This window comes from Crinia signifera, chromosome 5 (assembly GCF_055691185.1).
Source record: "Crinia signifera chromosome 5, ASM5569118v1, whole genome shotgun sequence".
NCBI lineage: Eukaryota > Metazoa > Chordata > Amphibia > Anura > Myobatrachidae > Crinia > Crinia signifera.
Genome location: NC_139221.1, coordinates 296,105,819 through 296,127,337, shown reverse-complemented (window position 1 = coordinate 296,127,337; position 21,519 = coordinate 296,105,819). Strand labels below are relative to the sequence as shown.

At 47.0% G+C, this 21,519-nt stretch overlaps 1 protein-coding gene across 1 annotated transcript in view; it reads left to right on the top strand.

The window, feature by feature from the left end:
- LOC146081224 (macrophage mannose receptor 1-like) overlaps positions 1-21,519 on the top strand; it is a 351,156-nt gene that overhangs the window by 242,983 nt on the left and 86,654 nt on the right. Inside the window, exon 21 of the mRNA XM_083189329.1 lies at positions 16,749-16,863. Within this exon, the coding sequence (XP_083045455.1) occupies positions 16,749-16,863 (115 nt within the window). The remainder of the gene's footprint in view (positions 1-16,748; positions 16,864-21,519) is intronic.

Sequence of the window (21,519 nt, the reverse complement as noted above, 5' to 3'; positions counted from 1 at the left end):
TAGCGGATCAGACAGATCTGTGCGATGGTTCTATGTGTAAAGGAAAATAAAGTGCTAAAAATGTATAGATGTATAGAAAATAGCGGGGGTCCCCCATCCTTAGTATAAGCAACCCTGGGCTCAAATTTCATTTGTCCCCCAGTATTTTAAAAACCAGCACCAGACTCTTGGACCAGTCCTGGTTCCAAAAATACAGGGGACAATAGGAGTAAGGGGTCCCCTGTGTTTTAAAACCAGTTTCAGGCTCCAGCAATTAGCAGGGTAATGCCACAGCCGGGGGACACATATTCTATAAGGTCCCGTGGCCATGGCATTAACTCTGTGATTGGTCAGCCCTAGCCCATGTCTTCCCCAATAAAGGGGTTCCCCTGGTCACTCAAGGCCAGGGCTGAAGCCTGGGGCTATCCTTGACACCTCTAAACGATGGGTGCATGGTTGATAGTATTGTAAGTGTAAAAATAAAATAAAAATAATATTGGGTTTATCTGTGAAACAATAAGTCCCAGCTAGCCTCCCCTGCATGCAGGTTCTTGGAGAACCACAATTACCTACATGCAGGGACTTACAAAGGGCCCACTAGGAATTCTAGCTCCACAGCAAAACCAATACTAAAATAAACCGCACAGGTTTAATTCCATACATACTGTACAAACTCACATACATATACACACATATACTTTCCAATGTTGACACGTAGGCCCTTATTCTGGTTGGTGCGGTCCGTTCCGAATTATTTCAGAGGGCGCTTTTTAGCCGTCTGCGCATGCGTAGGCAATGCAATGCGCATGTGCCATGCATGGTCTACGTACTCGTTCTCACTAATACCGTACAGAAATGTCCAACGAATTGACTCTGGAAATATGGGCGTAATATGGGCGTCATTCGTACCTACACAAGGGCGTGGTTTGAAAGTGGGGAAAACTGGGCGTAAATATGGGCGTACACGAGGGAGTGCACAAACTCTGGTAGGCGTGCATTCGGACAGCACACCGACTGCAAACGAACCAACACGCATGAAATATGCGGTCTTCATAAGCCAGTTTCACTTTGCGGAGACCACTTGTTCATGCGCTAGGCATTTGGTTCGCCCAATTAGTACGCTCGCACCTGAATCACTCTCAGCTGAACACAATACAATCCACTCCTCTACTCATTAGTGATTAATTACACTCTTTTCATAGCTTCAAGTGGAAGCATTTCTGCCTAAATGGACAATTACTAAATACAAAAATATATGCTGAAAGCACGACTGCATTCTTGCTATTTTACACACATTTACACTGGAAGCAATGGGCAGAAATGGGCATAAGTGTGTCATGTGGCAGTTGTATGAGTTCAGATAACAGTCGTGAGTTTTGCAGAAATACCCCGCATCGGTGCGTATGGGCAGCTTCCCGTCCGTTCTGACGCTGTTAGACCGTGCAGAATCTTTGTGTTGCCACCGCACACACACACGGTTTGGTTGTTGTCCGAAAACACACCCTCTTCTTAGAGTCCGTCCCAATGCCGAGGACCTGTGGGCGTTTGTTCTTACAATGTCCGCACAGCGTGGCGTTCGGTCAGCTCCGAAAAATTTGGGATGGACCGCACCAACCAGAATAAGGCCCATAGTTTGATCGTCTTTTCCAGTAATTTTCCAATAGGGAGATGTGGGGGGAAAAAATACATATCTAATTCCGGGGTAAATCAGTCCTTTTCAGTCCAAGTAGGCATCCACTGGACTGAGGAGCAGCATGTGTGTTTACGTAACTGAACAGGAATCCCACTGATGTCAGCCAATAAGACTCCTCACAGCCAATCAGCTGCAAGCTCCAGAGGAGCACTGCACCTGATTGGCTGTTTGTGTACCATAGATGTCAATAATATAATGTTATGAAATTAACATTGACTTTTATGGCAGTTCACAGCAGAGGACTCAATGGGGGTTATTCTAGTTAATTCTTTCTGACAAAATCCTTCTTAGATGGACAAAACCATGTGCACTGCGGGTGGGGCAGATGTAACTTGTGCAGAGAGAATTAGATTTGGGTGGGGTTTTTCTTCAAAGTGAGATCTATATTGCAGTGTAAAATAAAGCAGTCAGTATTTTCCCTGCACAGAAACAAAATAACTCACCCAAATCTAATTCTATCTGCACATGTTACATCTGCCCCCCTGCAGTGCACATGGTTTTGTCCATCTAAGAAAGATTTTGTCAGAAAGAATGAACTAGAATAAACCCCAATGTTATGAAGATAACATTGAGTCCTTTGATGGGAACTGGCAAATTAGCCTAACTGCTAGCTTTTTCTTAGCACTCCCAAATGAACATCCAATTTCTAGCACTAGACACCTACTTCGTGTCAATCACCTTGCAAACAGATTGCAAATATAAATAGTAGCAGGATTTCACCACAGGGCAGCCTTGTGTATGCGTAATGTGAATCGAATTCATGAGCAGTGTATTAATAATTAGCCACCATGAGAATCTGCAGCCATGCGATCAGGTCTGAATTGCCCCTATTATGTCACACACCGTAATGCTTTTTACACATAATGGCACACAATGTAAAGCCTGCTACATTGGGGGAAATTTACCAATATGAAAAACCTAGTTTTTCGTATTGGTATTTCCCCTCCGACTGCATACGACTGTTTTAGTCGTATGCAAAGTCGTGTTCCGGAGGGGAAATTACAAATCAGTCAGATACGACTGCTTTGTAACCCTCCGATGGTGTAACAATTCGTATTAGCGGCCGTATATACGGCTGCTAATACGAATTATTTCTAGCAGTCTGCACGGATCAGTCAGATCCGTGCAGGCTGCAGTGTGTAAAAAAAATAGAAAAATAAATATTTAAAAAAAAAACGGCGTGGGGTCCCCCCCACAGCCGAAACCAGCACCAGGCTGACAGAGCCTGGAGCCGGTAATTAAAAATCAGGGAACCCGACAAATAGGGGTTCCCTGATTTTTAACAACCAGCCCCAGGCTCCTGCTCTGGGGCTGGTTCCCAAAATACGGGGGACAAAATGACTAGGGGTCCCCCGTATTTTAAGAACCAGCCCCAGGCAAAACCAGCCAGCAGGGTAATGCCACAGCCGGGGGGAGACTTTTTATGCAAGTCCCCCCGGCCAAAGCATTCATCCCTACGGACCAGTCAGCCTGGCCAGGGGCCCTGGGGAGTGGGGACCCCCCCAATGAAGGGGTCCCCCCCCTCCAGGACTTACCTGACCAGGCTGAAGCCTGGTACTGTCCCCGATGCCCCTGGGCGGTGGGCATCGGGCTGATTATGGTGTAAAAAAAAAGATAAAACTATTGTTTTTTACTGTGGCACTACAAGTGCCAGCAAGCCTCCCCAGCAAGCTGGGACTTGGAGAACCACAAGTCCCAGCCTGCTGGGCATTAAAGGGCCCGCTGGCACTTGTAGTTCCACAGTTAAAAAAATAGTGCACAAAACACACTGACACACATTTGAAATAAAAGTTTAATACACACATCACAAACACACTGATACTTACCTATCTTGATCCCGTCGGTAGGTCGCTGGCTCCGGTGTCAGCGGCTCCGGTGTCGGCGGCTCCAGTGTCGGCGGCTCCGGGTCGGCGGCTCCGAGGTCGGTGTCCTGTCTGAAGAAAATCCATGTTGGACCTGTGGAAGTAAATCCTACTCACCAGGTCCTCCATGGATGGTCTTCTGCCTTCTCCGTTCTTTTCCAGGACTTTATTCTTTCTCTTCTGTCTTCTTCTTTGTTTACGCTGCCGGCTGTCGGGACTTTCAGAGCTGGAGAGATGTTGCCTCCTCGACGTCTGGACTAAGAATGAATTCTAGCCAATCAGGAGCCGACTTTACTGGCTCCTGATTGGCCACTAGGCGGCTCCTGATTGGCTAGAATTCATTCTTAGTCCAGACGTCGAGGAGGCAACATCTCTCCAGCTCTGAAAGTCCCGACAGCCGGCAGCGTAAACAAAGAAGAAGACAGAAGACAGAAGAGAAAGAATAAAGTCCTGGAAAAGAAGAGAGACGACAGAAGACCATCCATGGAGGACCTGGTGAGTAGGATTTACTTCCACAGGTCCAACATGGATTTTCTTCAGACAGGACGCCGACCTCGGAGCCGCCGACCTGGAGCCGCCAACACTGGAGCCGCCGACACCGGAGCCAGCGACCTACCGACGGGATCAAGATAGGTAAGTATCAGTGTGTTTGTGATGTGTGTATTAAACTTTTATTTAAAATGTGTGTCAGTGTGTTTTGTGCACTATTTTTTTAACTGTGGAACTACAAGTGCCAGCGGGCCCTTTAATGCCCAGCAGGCTGGGACTTGTGGTTCTCCAAGTCCCAGCTTGCTGGGGAGGCTTGCTGGCACTTGTAGTGCCACAGTAAAAAACAATAGTTTTATCTTTTTTTTTACACCATAATCAGCCCGATGCCCACCGCCCAGGGGCATCGGGGACAGTACCAGGCTTCAGCCTGGTCAGGTAAGTCCTGGAGGGGGGGACCCCTTCATTGGGGGGGTCCCCACTCCCCCAGGGCCCCTGGCCAGGCTGACTGGTCGGTAGGGATGAATGCTTTGGCCGGGGGGACTTGCATAAAAAGTCTCCCCCCGGCTGTGGCATTACCCTGCTGGCTGGTTTTGCCTGGGGCTGTTTCTTAAAATACGGGGGACCCCTAGTCATTTTGTCCCCCGTATTTTGGGAACCAGCCCCGGACCTGGAGCCTGGGGCTGGTTGTTAAAAATCGGGGAACCCCTATTTGTCGGGTTCCCTGATTTTTAATTACCGGCCCCGGCTCCTTCAGCCTGGTGCTGGTTACAGCTGTGGGGGGGACCCCACGCTGTTTTTTTTTTTTTTTTTTATTTAATTTTTCTATTTTTTTACACTGAAGCCTGCACGGATCTGACTGATCCGTGCAGGCTTAAAGCAAATAGAACAGGAAAATGGTGTTATATTTTCCTGTCGTATTTGCATGCCTGTTTTACACCACTAAGCAGCCGTATTATCAGTACGGCTGCTTAGTACATCAGGAACCACCATTCTTTTGAATGGTGATTTCTGTCGTATTCTATCGATGGTGTAGGACATTCGTATTTGTAAATACAAATACGAATGTTCCATCTTTAGGACTACGAATTGTTGTATTTTTGGGATTGTAAATCCCGAAAATACAAATTCGTAAAAAAAAGGTGTATTTCTCTCTACGAATACACCTTTTTTCTACGAATCCATTTTGGTAAATGTCCCCCATTATGTCTACTTCAAATTATGACACACACTGTAATTCCATTTACATATTGTGCCCCACACCGTAATCCCTATTACATATTTTACCACACACCTTAATGCCTATTAGATAATATGCCACACGCTGTAATGCCTATTACACATTATACCACCTACCATAATGCCCATTACACATTATACAACACACTGTAATGCCTGTTACATATTATACCACACACCGTTAACCCCTTGAGTGGTGGGTTTTGCTGGGGCAGGACAAACCTACCAGGGCAGGTTTGTCCTGCCCCAGCAAAACCCACCACAGATCATCAGAATTCGCCGTTCCCCTCCCCCTCCCCTCACCTTTGCTCCAGCGTTAGTACGCCGGAGCTCCCGTACTGCCGCTGCCCCAGCTGCCTGTCAGTCATCAGACAGGCGGCAGGCTCAGGGACATTTTGCGGCGGCTTGGGAGGACTCAGGTGCCTGAACTCTCCTGAGTCCCCCCGAGCCGCCCCGAACATCCCCGAGCCTGCTGCCTGTCAATCACTACAACTAATGGCGGCGAGGGCAGGGGAGCTCCAGAGCTCCGGCATATTGTACTCCGAAGCTGAGGTGGATCGAGGGGAGGGGAAATCAGAGTGGCCACTGGGTGGGTGCCCGGAAAGGTGATGCGCCAGTGGTGCACACCGGGACACCACTGGCGCACACCTTCATTTTAGTGGTACTGTATGCCCGGAAATTTTCCTGGACAGCCTGCTGCGGCAGCGCAGCTGAGCCAGAGAAATTTCCAGGCATACCACTCAAGTGGTCAATGACCATTATATATAATGCCCCATAAGTGCCATTTATCTACATGCTCGGGTTTGCCAGGGATTTCTTGTTGGATGCCAGGGGTTACATGCTCATTGCCAGTGGTTACATGCTCCTTGCCAGGGAGTACATGCTCCTTGTTATGTGGGGTTACATGCTCATTGCCAAGGATGGAATACATGCCCATTGCCAGGGGAAGTTATATGCTCATTGTCCAGATGGTTTATAGGCACACAACCTGCCAGCACTCCCGGCGTCCGCACTTCTTGGTAGCACCGGGCACCCTGACAGATGCTGGAGGTGCAGAAGCTCCTCTAGCGTCTGTCTCCCCTAAGGCAGTGGACATTTTTTGAGGGCTCAGGTGTCATCATCAAAGGCCTGAGAAACAATTACTTAACATTCAGGCTTATTCAGAAACTCTCTCCTGCATTCACACTGCAGCGCTCTGGTGTCCAGCAAGTGCCAGCAAGTGCGACTGGCGGCTCCTGTAATGTCATCCCAGAGGGTGCCACTGGAGCAGACTGCGACCTCTCTGACAGCACACTCCTGTGTGTTTTTCCTCATATAAGTGCAGGCCTCAAGCCTAATCCACATGCATGCAAAACTTCCCTTCAATTCCTAGCATGGACACAGTGGCGTAGTAATGCTGAGGCAGACCCCACGGCAGCTTGGGGGAGCCAGGGCCGACAGGGTCTGTGGGGAGTGCCGGGTCCAGGATGCTGCTGCGGCAAGGTGCGGGAGCTACCGCGTGCCTGATTAAGCAGCAGAGACCGGACTGACTCTAGCCGTGCGGAACGCCCTCTTCCCTGCCTTCTCCCTCCTGAGTGCACCACGTGCAGAGGTGCCGGATTTGTGCATCGGTCAGTGCCGCTGCTCTTCCCTCGGGGCGCCCCTTTTGCACAGTGCGCACACACAGTGACATGCTGCTGCTAGGCGCCCCTAGTATGCATCTATGTAAGGGGCTGGCTCCTGGTGCTGGACTGTGGCACCCCTGTCCGTGTAGCCCTGCCCTGCCTGACCATGCTTCCTGTTCCTGCCTTGCTTCCTCCCAGGCTGAGGGAAGAAAGCCAGCGCTCCTGCCCGGGTCCTCCTCCATTTCCTGCTCTCCTGTCTACTTTGGATGGCTGCACATTTGGCTTAGGAAAATCGCATTGCATAGCGTGTATCGTGCTGTGCGATGTGTGCGATGTGATGTCCATATTTAGTGCACAGGAGTGCTTATACAATGAAATATCGCATGGGATCACATAGCACCAAATGCAATGCGATGCGATATTTCATTGTACAAGCACCCATGCCATGAGATGTGATGGGTGCTTACTTTGACATGTGATGCAATGAGATGTGATTTGTGCATAGTATTACATGTGATGTATGCTTACAATTGTAAGCACCTGTGGCATTGTTTTGCATCACCCCCAGTATCCACGCCACCCGAAGCGTGGCGAACGGCGGCGGAACGCGTCCTCCGACCTTTTCATACCCCCACTATTCACGTTGGCGTGGAGTTGATTTGATATACTGTGGCGAGCCACCGAGCCCGAAGTGTGGCAAGCGTCCGCGTCCTTGTGCGGGGCTCGCTGCGCTCACCACGCTTCGGGCTTGGTGGCTCGCTGTGCTCGCCACACTATATAAAATCAGCTCCACGCCGACGTGGATAGTGGGGGTATGAAAAGGTCGGAGGACGCGTTTAGCTGCGCTCGCCACGCTTCGGGGTGGCGTTATTAGTGCTGGTGTTTTAGGAACACATTCACACATGAAAATTCATACAGCTGACACAGTAATGACGACATGTGTTAACTATTAACTGATTTACTGAAATGGTACTTATGTATTATCTGGGCTCCCATGTTAAATGCACCCCATTTTTTCATACCCCTACTATCCAATTACGCATGGAGTTGATTTTATATAGTGTGGCGAGCGCAGCGAGCCACCGTGCCTGAAGCGTGGCGAGCGCAGCGAGCCCCGCGAGGGGACGCGGTCTCATAAGAAGAACGGGAGCCCAGATATTACATAAGTACCACTGAAATAATTTGATTAATGAGCATAAATTATTTAGAACAATTAAAATATAACAAGTTTAAAATCAGTAACAGAAATTATAAAAAAACAAGAAGAAGAAAAAGAACAAGAATAATAAATGACAACATGATTATTCGTCCTTTGGGAGGAGCTTCAGGGCCTCAATGATGCGGAGGAAAGGGTCCTCAGCTCCCAAAGTTTTGCGCCACATGAACTCCGTTAAGTATGACTGGAGCTCATGCGGCGCAGTGCCTCTTTGGTGCTTATTCCGCCACTTGCATGCGCCCCAAATTCGTTCCACATTTTGAGTGTGGACCCTGTTGCCGGATCAATAAAATTGAACTGATGGTTAAACGTGAAATGACGGTATCCAGCAAGTTCAAGTTCGGTGGTAGAATATGCCCTCCAGCAGTCTGTATATATTGTCGTGCCAGGCTCAATATTCTGCTGGATGGAGTCCATTAACGTTGTCGTATCACGCCTGGGCACCCTTTGTAGAAAGCACTGGCCTGTCTCCCGGCAGATCCCTCCGAATATCCACTGCTGTGGAAGAATGCAGCCAGCATTGTTCTTCCTTTTAACAAAAAGTGTCTCATCCACTTCTACAATGTGCCCAGGGCCACCAATCCTCCGCTGGGGCTGTGCCATTATGTCCATGGCACATGCCTCATGCATCCAGCGATTATACAGCACAGCTGTCTTCTTGGATATATCCATCTGCTGACTGCAGTATTCAATAGACGTCATCTCCTGGGACCACGAATAAATAAATCAGCATGGTGAGAAACAACAACCACAGCCTGGAAACTCAGGCTCACCTTCAGCCGACACACCTTCACATGGCAGCGCCACATCGACTACTTCAACGAAAGCCGCATGGCGTGCCCATTTGTGTAGTTCTGCGCCAAAGGAAGCAGATCCTTATCCTGGAAAAAGGCAATAGCCTCCTCCTCCATCTACGGAAGTGAGAACATGTTAAATAACTCCAGCCATCTCGATCAAATCTCTATCAATACCAAATAATCACCAGAAATCACCACCAGCTCTGAGGTACACTTCTTGTCACGACATAATATCACCTCAGAGTGATTTCTGAGAGGATCTGACAGGGGGCGGGAACGACAGGGAGCGGAAACGGGAACATTGCATCGCATGCTACTACTATACGTGATGAGATGCAATGCGATTTCAGTATATTTGCGTACGTAATAAATCTGGGCGCCCTGCTAGGAAACAAGTACCAAAAAGGGCTCCCACAGCACCTGTCAGAGACCTTGCTACCACCGCAGTGGTTTACAAAAAGGTCAGTCAGGCCAGCTGTATCTACTCCAGTGGGTCCTTACTGCTGTCCCCCAGCTGGAGCATGTGAGGGCTGAGAAAGGGGGGAAGCCCATGGAGGGAGACATTAAAAGTTTCAATATTACTGCTGGAAATGTAGCCTGTAATAGTAAGGGGGATGTAGTGTGTAGTGTAGCATTTAGCGAAATGTAGTGTAGCATTTAGTGTAGTGGTATAGTGCAGTATGTAGTGTGCAGGGCCCATTTGCCTGAGATGATAGGCTCAAGAGCCTGCGCAGCCTTTCAAATAGATGGGCCCGTCTGAGGCCCTACTGTAACTGACACTCCGTATGTGCAGGAGGTACAGGCATGATGTACACTTAGGTGCGGACAGCACCCTGCTAGTCAGCGCCTCACGGAAGGCTAGTAATGGCTATCCGGTCGGCCCAGAGTGTTGAGTCCACTGGGGACATTCATTGTAACACATCATAGATATGCACAAATAATTATTTATTGGGGGGTGGGGGCGCGTGCATATTTTTACTGTTCCCACTGATAGCCAAATTGCCCTGCTTGTATTACCAAAATATGTGTGTGTGTGGGGGGGGGGGGGGGGGGGGCGCCACAATTTTTTTGGCAGGGGGAAGCAAAATTTCTAGTTACGCCACTGCATGGACGCAGCCATATTGGATTTACCCATTGCTTCTCAGCTAATCTTGAACTAGTCATTCTGACATCGTCCTAGAACAACCAATAGGTGGCACCTACGGATGGGGCAGGCCTCTTCCTGGCTGGCAAATCGCCAGAACGTCCCCGCTGGTGATCCGCCAGCAGCCTCGCCAGCCATCAGACTGAGACGCGCGTGCGTCTCACGCGCACACGCGTCTCAATCTCCGGCGGCGGGGGCGACGGAAGCCCTTTCCGTCTCCGCCTCAGGGAGACGGACAGGGTTAGGGGGGGTTAGGGGGGGTGCGGGCAGGCGGCAGGGACCCCGGGTTACCGCCGACAAGCCGGCGGGGACCCGGGGGAGCAGCTGGAAGCACCGTCGGAAGGGGACGCGCGCGCCTCTCGTGCGCGCGTGTCCCCTTCTCGCAATCGATATGGCGCTGGTGGGGGATGGCGGCTGGTTTCGCCATCGCCATCCCCTGCCAAGATGGGACCTGCCCATCTGTATAAGTACGCTGAAGCTTTACTAAGCAAACAGTCAATGCAATGATGCCCTTAGGGTAATAGTGTATCATGCTTTCTACAACACTTGCAGTTTACCATCTTCCTGCAGCCTGACTTCCTCCAGTGTCCAGACTGGGAATTGCCTTGGGCTCATCCATGTTAAAAGTGTCTACCATCGGTTCCTGTTTACCATTGAGATACCATCGTTACACCATCGCTCATTATCCTTCACTGCTCACTTCTATTGCTCCTTCTATTCCCTGCTCCTGGAGTACCCCATCTGTGCCATAGGTTAACATAGGTGGCCACCGCTGCCTATACATTTACAGTTCCCTGGGGGGTTGCTAGGCAACCATTCCCGCAGCACTCTAGGACTCTAATACCCAGTATCTTCGCCTGTTTCATGGAGAGCGGGAAGGCCAGGATCTGCCGGGAATTGGTGGAGAAAATGCTCCGAGGCATGAGGAGGAGTTGGTCTGGGCACGCAGGAAACAGAGGAGCAAGCAATTTCAAGGAGAGACTCACAGCATGCTGCGTGAAACGCTGCCAGTGAGGGAGAGAAGAGCAGTATAGGCTGAGCAGGGCATAAGGCTGCAGTAGAGATCCATCGGAAGGCCCCCAGCGACTGTGACTGCACCCAGCCAACAGCGGCAGCATCCAGTGCACGGAGGAACCCCCAGCGGTGATCAGCGGCTTTGAAGGGCGCCTGCTTAAAAGGGGGCATACAGTGCTTTTAACCTTTTTTCCTTTAGAAGCGGCACACTAATATATATATATATATATATATATATATATATATTTTGTGGTAATTTTTTTCGCACCATGATGCATTTTTTTCTCACTGATTATTCTACCCATGATTCACCTCAGCTATTGCCCATGAGTCACCTCTTCTTCGTCACTCCTTTGTTTGGAGATACACAGCTTTACACACATCAGCTGCTTTGGAATCCTGTTTTTAGGCTAATTTGCATTTTTCTGCATATCTCTACACACTGAACACTGCCTACAAATGGAGCCGTTAAATCCTTGTACACCGCATTGGTCAATGCTCGTTGTCAGGGGCGTCAAGCTGCTGACACGTTGAATAGGGTGATCAGGAGGCATGGAGAGGGGTAGAAAAAATTGTAGAATGCGCAGCAAACGAGAAATGGAGAATGCTGTGCCCCGCTCGCTGGAGCATTGAATACAAAGTGCCAAACCTCAGTTACTACCAACTAAAGTTACCGTGCACGTAATAATTACAGGTACCTTATTCCAAAAGCTAAACTGTGCAGTTTAAGGACTGAACTCAGTGGCCTAACAATGGTGCTGCAGACCCCGCCATGGCTTGGAGGAGACAGCGCCGGCGGGGTCTGCGGGGTGCAGCGTAAAATATACAAGCTGCCGTATAGTTATGAGCAGCTCAGTCAAATGGGAGGTGGGGGCTCCCGCCCGCAGCTCTGACATTGTGGCTCTTGTCCGCAGCACTGGCATCCCAGCTCATGCCTGCAGCGCTGACAAGCAACCATAGCTCCTACCAGCAGTTGCATATGTATGTAGGTATATACTGTATGCGGTGGGGGGGGAGGGGCGCACCAGAGACTTTCAACTTACGCCACTGACTGAACTACATATTCAGTTAAGGACTACTGAATTCATATGACTGCACTGTGTTTATATTACACCATGTATTGCATAGCCTGTGTTATTGAATCCTTAATTGTATGCTATTGATTACTGTATGTTATCCTATGATGATGCCATATATTGCCTGTTGTTTTGCATATACTGTATGTGTTATATCATTTATGCCGTATGACCTTGCTTAATCAAAATGTATTTTTTTGTGGTGAACTACGACTATCCTGCATAATAAAAAGACAGTAATCACTGTCCACCCATGTGGTGATTCCTTAATTGTGTTTGGGGTGTTGTCTCTTTGGGGTCCCCTGTCCTTCTGCCCATCAAATGACAAGACCAGTGATCCTCCAGGTCGACGCTCAAGGTAATGATTCACTGTCTGATACCTTCACACCGGCTCATGTACTCAGTACCACCCTAATTACCAGCCACCTGCTCAGAGTATCAACATTGATATTACCACCATCGGTGCATAACAGCGATTGCAGTCATCATCAGTGGACCTCTTCTGTGTCTTTGTTAGTAGTATCTGCTTAAACCATATACTTCCCTGCAGTGTTTCCTTGGTGTATCCTCCACCATCAATGGCCAACATCGGTCAGGACCGATTCCTATCTCCAGCGTTTATTCATCATCTCACTTGACTGTTCCCTCCTGGTTCCAGTCCTCCATTGGTTCCTTCCAAGCTCCTAAATTCCTCAGTCACGCCTTTAGGCTTCCTACTTCTCTTGTATATATTAAAAGTCTTTGTTTATGTGGTCAAACAACCCAGCTTTCTGTTTCACTCCATCCCTAGACCAGAGTCACCCCTCAGACGTGACACTTTGGGTGACATTTAATAGGATGCACTTTTTCCGACATTTACTTTATTTTGTCATAAAAGGTCCGAATACGCACGTTTTTCCGAAATCAGCAAATTAATAGGATGGGAATTGCGGTAAAAATCACACTTTTTACCACGAAAATCACACATTTCTATTTTTAAAAACACTTCAATTCGCATCCAGATATTTTCCCTTTAAAAGTATACAAATCGCAAATTTACAATCAGCTCAAAGAACCAGTCCTGGTTTTATAAATTCAGGGATCAAAAATCATAGGGGATCCCCAGGATTTCTAAAACTAGCATCAAGCTCAAGGGCTGGTCCTACTTGCCAACGCGGGACAAAATAAGTAGGGGTTCCCCGTAATTTGACAACCAGCACCGGGCCCAAACAGCCAACAGGGTAATGCCCCAGCCGGGGGAAACTTTTTATGCAAGTTCCCCCGACCAAAGTATTCATCCCCGTGGCTGGACAGCCCTGGAAGGGACCCCCCCAATAAAGCCCCCTCCAGAGTTATCCCTGCCCAGCTGAAGTCCAGGGATGTCCCCTGTGCCCCTGGCTTTGGGCACAGGGCTGGTGTTACTATATATTAAAGATAAATCTATTGCAGAGGTTCCTAAAAATGGTCCTCAAGGCACCCCAATGGTCCAGGTATTAATTATAACCATGCTTGGCCACAGGTGACTTAATTAGTAACTCAGTCAGTCTGATTTAACCATCTGTCCTGGCTATACCTAAAACCTGGACCGTGGGGGGGGGGGGGGGGGCTTGAGGACCGCATTTGGGAACCTCTGATCTATTGGTTTCTGCTGTGGAACTATCCTAGCAAGCCTGGGCTGAATACTGTGACTTGGTAGAACCACAAGTCCCAGCATGCGGTCCATTAATGGGCTTGCTGGGACTCTTCATTCCAATGGGCAAACAAGGGGTAAAAACTGTTAAAAGTGGCACTGATGCTGTTCCCAAATAAATGTCTGTGTTTTTAGAAAACACCAAATAGTCACACAAATAAAAGTCACAGGATTGTCACCAAAAAAAAGTTTCCACAAATGGTAGATTCCTCAGAAGGTCAAATCCTCCAATAGCAAGGTCCTCCCAAGTTATATGAAATGACACAGAAGCAAAAAATAGTGCATAACTTTTGAGACATATAATTTTTAATAAAGATGTGCACTTAGAATTTTGCAGAGTTAAAAGGCATATAGATACAATGCTCAGGGCAAGGCTGGAGTGCGACAAAGATGGTCCAAGTGACAGAATTCCACCAGGTCCGGAAGCTGGGGTAAGCTGGAGACTTGTATATCAGTCATTTTGCGGTGGATGCTCTTTACAGATTTACACATAAGGCAATCGCCACAGCGATGAAAACCCTTTGTTCTAATGCTGTGTCTTGGGCTCACATCAATTGTGCTTTTTACCAAATGGTTTTTGAGTGAAGGTGCTCTTCTATAAATAAAAATAGGCTTGTCTGGGATTATATTGCCCAAAATGGGATCTTGCTTTATCATGTGCCAATTTTTCTTAAAAACCTTCTCAATTTTCGAATGTAATTGATTAAATTGGGAGATGAAGGCCCATTGAAATCTATCATCTGTAGTGTCTTTGGGTGGTTTCAACTTCAACAGGTCACTTCTTTCCACACTATCTATTTTATTTTTCGCTGATTTCAAAATATCGGAAGAGTATCCTTTTGCCACCAGTCTCCCAGAAACTTCTTCTATTTGTTCATGGCATACCTCTACATTAGAACAATTTCGTTTTATACGGGTGAACTGGCCATAGGGAATACCTTTCAATTAATTGGTGTGGTGTTGGCTGGTTGTTTCTATATACCTGTTGGAGTCCGTGGGTTTTCTAAAAGTCTTTGTATTAACCTTCCCATTTTCAATATAGATAGTAAGGTCTAAAAACGAAATTTCCACAGGGCTAGTAATAAAAGTCAGATTAATGGAAAATCATTACAATTAAGAGCATTACAAAAAGTTAAAAGGCTCTCCTGACCATCTCTCCATACAAAGAAAATATCATCAATAAAACGTTGCCAGAGTACCAGACCCGCTCCCAGGATGCCCCCTGCCATATCCTAAGATGTTCCTAATAGGACATGAACAGGTTGGCATAACTGGGCGCGAATCTGGTACCCATAGCAGTCCCAACACACTGCAGGTAAAAGCTCCCATCATGATAAAAATAATTGTTAGACAGTATAAAATCAATCCCCTCCAGGATGAAGTTTTTCAAGTTAGTATTTAACGGGGATAGATTTAAAAAGAAGGAGATGGCTTGTAGGCCTTGTTCTTTTTGTATTATTGTGTAGAGGGTACTTACGTCGGCACTACACAGAATGTCCCCTTCGCGCCATTCATATTGATCAAGGTTGCGAAGCAAATTACCTGGGACTCTTCATTCCACAGCAGAACCAATAATAAAAAAAGACGCTGACACAGCAGAGAAACAACTTTATTTCATAAATAGCCCACTCATACCAACTTACCTATCTTGATATGTAGATTTGGCTCCCTTGTCAGTAGAAATCCAAGTGCATGGGTACCTGTGGAAGGAAACCATGCTCTCCACCCTCTACTCTTGGATTGCAACCTCTGCGATGCCCTGCGGTCACTGAAGAGAAGCCGTAGACAGTTTGTTTACTTTCTGCGTCTCCCCCCCCCCCCCCAAATAGCGATATTGGCCACCTAGCGGCTCTTGATTGGCTGCTAGGCGGTCAAAAATCTGTGGGGTTGCCCCATATTTAAGAAACCAGCACCACGCTCTTGGGTCCTGGTTCAAAAAATAGGGTGGACAAAAAACTGGGGTCCCCTATATTTTGGAACCAGCACAGGCTCCAACAGCCAGTGGTGTCATGCCAAAGCCAAAGGACACTATTTATAAAAAAAAATTAAAAAAAATACATTGGGGGCGGGGCTAAAATGTCATAATCGCATCATTTTAGCCCCGGCTCCTCCATGGAGATATGTAAATCCAGTTATTTGCCATTCTGGGGGCAGGGCTTGATGATATCGCGATCAAGACCCACCCTCTGAAGTGCTGCTGAAACTCTCCTCTCCGGGCTTCTCCCGGAGAGGAGACTTGAGAAGTAGGCTACCCTGCCGCTATTTTAATTACAGGAAGTCTCCGTTACTGGGCAGCAACCTGATGTTTTCTGGGTGTGCCCAGGCTGTTTAGGGGACATCACCTCCGGCCTCAATCAGACGGTCTCTACAGCAGAGCTGTGTAGGGGAAAGATTATACACAACTGCACACACTGATTCCATGGTGAGTGGTTTGTGAATGGATTTGCCTAGAGTAGACAATCAGTGATCCATTCATGAGCCACATGCTGGGCGGTGGCTATCTGATTCCAGACCTCTGCAAATTCGTACAGCAGCGATCAGGTCAGAATTGGGCCCCATATTGTTTACATTAGAGAGTGAATAACCCTATTTATTTAACATTGCTTTTGTACATAATATAATAATGGACACCATAAGGGTTTATGTGATACTGTAAGTGATGCATGCAGAATACAGGTGCTGTGACCTTTATCCAGTAATAAGATAATGCATTATTCTGACTGTACTGGGCTGCAGCAATTCCTTACCATGCTGAACTTGCCCTATGTTACTAAATGAGCCCTAATATTGTACATTGACGCATCATACAATAAATTACACATTTTATCTGTATTAAATTTTACAAGTGAAGGATTTCGGTTGTACTGTATCCTGTTCATGTGATATAATGTACATTATAAACAGCTATTGACACTACATGTATAATAGGATGGAGAACTGTGATTTAATAATATATTATCTATATTAAGTGTTATAGAATATTTGGAAAGGAACAAGATGAAGTGGTTGGATGGTCGGAAGCAAGATCTGCCTGTAAATCGTTAAAAGGAAATTTGGTCAGCATACACGACAGTTTGGTACAAGGTAAGTCATTTTTTATTGGGTTATTGTGAATATTAGCACCCAAATAGTTTTAAGGGATTAAGACCAGTGCAGGACGTGTATGATATACAGAATGCACTGAGCTCGGGTGCAGGGTCTACAGAACAACATGCTGTGTATACGGTACTGTGACTACCTTCTGTACCCCCACTGTGTATACGGCATTGTGACTGTTGGCTGTACCCCCACTGTGTATATGGTACTGTGAATGCCTTCTGTACCCCACTATGTATACAGTACTGTGACTGCTGTCTGAACCCCACCGTGACCACCTATGTAAGAAAAATAATAATCGGGGCGTGGCCTGATCGGGACCCAGAGCAGTCGCACATCCACGGCGCTCTGGTGATCTACACCGCAAATAAGGGAAAAAACACACTTTTGGACCCCTCTGTCCACCCCAATCGATCTCCTCACCGCAGCCAGTCATCAGAGGTGCCCGTCGGGAGAAGCAGCGGAGCCGAGAGACGCAGCACAGCGTCTCTGCAGGTTGCGGCCTACCCCGCCGGAGCGCACGGAGAAGCCGGGAGCTCAATTTTTGCAGCCAGCCGGGAGGCGGACATCGCGGCGCCGTTTGCGGGCAGAAAACCCCGCAACAAGGTAGTTAACCACCCGCCCTGCACCCTCCAAAGACACCCCACCGCTGGAGACCCCCCTCTTGGGGAATTACACTCACAGAGCACGCAGCGTTATTTGGGAGGCCTTTCAAATCACACACAGGCTCCATGGGCTGGCAGCCATTTTAGCTGATCCTGCAATCCATATCACCAAGCTCCCAGCCACACTACATAGGGACATCAGCATCTGCTAACAATCCAGTTTACTGAAATACCTAACTGTCCCTGCGCTGCCAAGATATATTTGCCCTGGGAAATATTTGGGCTGGCAGAGGGACTATCACTTCATTTTATGAGACTCTGTCCTTCATTTCTCCCGGATCTGTAGCCACAGGTGGAACTTGATATCCTCCACTATCCCCTCTTGATAAGCCCTTGTGACTTTAATGAATCACTTTCTCTATACCTGAGCAGAATTTTACATCTGTAAAACTACAGGTCTGCTGGTCAGCCTGTGATACACTTTTCAACCTTAACTGCCCTGAAACATCTTTGCGTGGACACAATCACAAGGGAACATATCCTTGCTATTCCTCAAGCGACACTCTTTTACTATGTGCTAGAAAGCACCCTTACAGACCTCTCCTAAGTCACTGAACCAAAGACGCTCTGGTATTGAGACCGGCCACCTATACTCACCCAGTTAGACCTACAATCTCTTTGACCACTCTCAAAAATGGATAGACTCCCTCCCTCCCCTGCTGCTGCACAACCCCTGCAGCAACGCCAGGAAAAAAGGCGAGCTGATCCAAATATGACTTCAGACCCTGAGCATGTAGACTTATCCCCTGCCGCAAAAAAGTCAATAGCCGCACAAGACTCTTATGTCACCTATAATGATGTGGTTGAGGCAATTACAGCAACAATGGGCCCGCTGCTGTCTAAAGCAGTGGCGGACATTACTGCACTACAGCACCTCACCCACAGAGTTGAGGTGACAGAACATAGGGTTGGGGAAATCTTCCACGATGTATCTCGACTTAAACAGGAAGTACCACGGTTGGACAAAAGCAACTACCAACTCTGGAACAAGGTTGATGACCTCGAGAACCGGTCCCGGAGAAATAATATCTGCCTGGTGGGCCTACCCGAAACAGTCAAGGGACCAGCGCTGGCTCATTTCGTCCGAAACACCCTACCCGCCCTCTTGAACATAGAATCGGACTGCCGAGATATGATAATTGAAAGGGTACACAGAGTAGGTCAGAACACACCCTCTACACCCAACCGCCCTCGCGTTGTGCTTTTCCGTTGCCTCAATTATCTCCATAAACAAGCCATCTGGTCCGCCTCGCGGAACAAAAAAGAAATTCCATGGGAATCTTCCAAATTATATTTGTTCCAGGACTTTTCAGCAGAACTGTCCCGCGCCCGAAAAGCCTTCTCTCCAATATGCTCCCGCTTAGTGACGGAACAAAAGAAATTTGCACTGATTTATCCTGCCTGGTTAAGAATCTTTAACGGCACATCTTATAAAGACTTCAACACCCCGGCAGATGCTGAAGCATTTCTAAGAGAGGAACGAAGTCATGCCAATTTCTCCTCTGACATCTCGGATCCCCCCTTAGACTAAAGTGGTATCCTTAGATTTTATATACGTCTAGTTAATCAATTTATCTCTCTTGCTAGCTAAAATTTGTTTATCATAAATCTTACTGGAGATAGAATTATGGAAACCATCCGATATTTCTCAGTTCAATAGTTAATTGTATTGACATGTTAATAGTATAAGTTTTCTTATAAAGCACTGTAGGACTGTTCTTACCTATGCATAAAATAATAAGAAAACTCACGGCCAGAGCGTGTTAGATTATTAGATTATTAGAGATATTAATGCTTTCATTAAGTGACTAGGGAAGAGGTTTGCTCTTTAGAACCTGGCCAGTGAACCAGTACTGTCTAGATATATGACAATATCCAGTTTATCTTTTCGATTAAGTAATATGTTGCAGAATTTTATGATTAGTGTCTTGTTGTATTTGCTAATCTCTACCAGTTATGTGTCGTCTCACCCCTGTCTGTCTGTATGTCTCTTCCCCTCCGTTCTATCCGCCCCCCCTCCCAGTGAATTAGGGACTAATGGTTCTTATATTTTGAATACCTATTGGCACCCATACAGCCCACCCATTACTTAAATGGATATAAAGATTGGGACATGGAACGTGGGAGGGATTAACTCCCCGGCCAAAAGAAGGAAACTTCTCACCTACCTCACCAAATTGGAGTTGGACGTAGTCTGTCTCCAAGAGACTCATTTAACAGCTACTGAGACTCTTAAATTGCAAATGATGGGCTGGAAGTTATTGGCGGCGGCTCCGTTCAACTCCAAATCCCGTGGAGTAGTAATACTAGTTAGACGGAACCTAAATATCTCTATTACAAGCACGGAGGTCGATCCTGAAGGGCGATTTCTCATAGCTGATGTGATTCTTGATAACCTACCATATGTCCTCTGCACAGTATATGCCCCTAATGTTTACAAAAAAATATTTTTCTCTACCTTGATAGCCAAATTATTGTCTTACAACTTGTCCTCTTTAATCATACTAGGAGATCTTAATTTAATCTCCTCCTCTATCCTAGATAGATCATCCCCACCAAAAATCCCCATAACGCTGCCAAAGCTAGGGGTCCCTGCCCTAGCTAAGCAACTTCAATTAATAGACGTTTGGAGAGCCATTAACCCAATAGAAAAAGACTATACTTGTCTTTCCGCTGCCCATCAAACTCTTTCAAGAATTGACTACATCCTCTTAGCCATCCCACTCTTCCCTAATGTGCAAAAAATTGTAATTGAACCAATTTGTCTGTCAGACCACGCGCTAGTGTGGATGACACTTCAAACAAATATACAAAAAGGGCCATCTAGAACGTGGAAATTTCCAAACTATCTCTCCCAATCCATATCCTTCCGTAATAAATTAGATGCGACCTGGATGGATTTTAAACATACGAACTCAGATAGCGCAGAGTCAAACCCGGCTCTGTTTTGGCAGACAGGGAAAGCAGTAATGCGAGGAGTTATTATTTCCTATGTCACAGCGGAAAATAAAAAAATGGCTGATGCATACCTTGAACTACAAACAGCGTTAACTAACTCATATAACGCTTTCAAGGATACCCCATCCACAAAATAACATATAATACTGCAAAAATTCATTTTGACGAGTATCTAAAAACTAAAAGTGAGCGCTATCTGTTTTCTTCTAATTTTAAATTCCATCGATTTGGAAACAAAACAGGCAAACTACTAACCAATATATTACGGGGTTCACAGCCCCCTACATTAGTACACCCGTTGCGTAGGACTGATGGGACCATGGCAACGTTGAGCGGCCAGATCACTGACATCATGAGGAACTTTTACGCCCAGATATATACTGAACCTACCCAAGAGACGCACACCCCCCTAGAGAATATATCTCCCTCTACCCCTTGGGAATTCCCCCCTCTTCCTCAATACCCTGAGGAATATGTTGATAGGCTGGAGGCCCCTGTCACCCTGGAAGAGGTTACTAGAGTAATCCAGCAGTCTAAGCCTTCAAAGTCCCCTGGTCCGGATGGCCTGTCCGCGGAATTTTACAAAATACTCTTGCCACGGCTGGGAGATAATCTAGTGGCCTTTTATAACCATATTATCACTACTCAATCTATTCCGTTATATTTTAACTCTGCCACTATTAAACTTCTCCCTAAGCCGGGCAAGGACTTATCTTTGCCAGGATCTTACAGACCTATTTCACTTCTGAATTTTGACTATAAAGTACTCACTAAAATCCTGGCAGACCGTTTAAAATTCCACCTTCCGCGGGTAGTTCATCCGGACCAGACAGGCTTCATTATGGGACGCCACTCTGTAACAAATGTGAGAAGATTACTGGGAGCAATATACCACATGTCCCGTTGTTCGGACAACACCCCCAAGCTGATTGTCTCCTTTGATGCCGAGAAGGCGTTTGATTTGGTGAGGTGGGGTTATCTTTTCACAGCAATGCGCCTATTTGGCTTTACACCTGGCTTT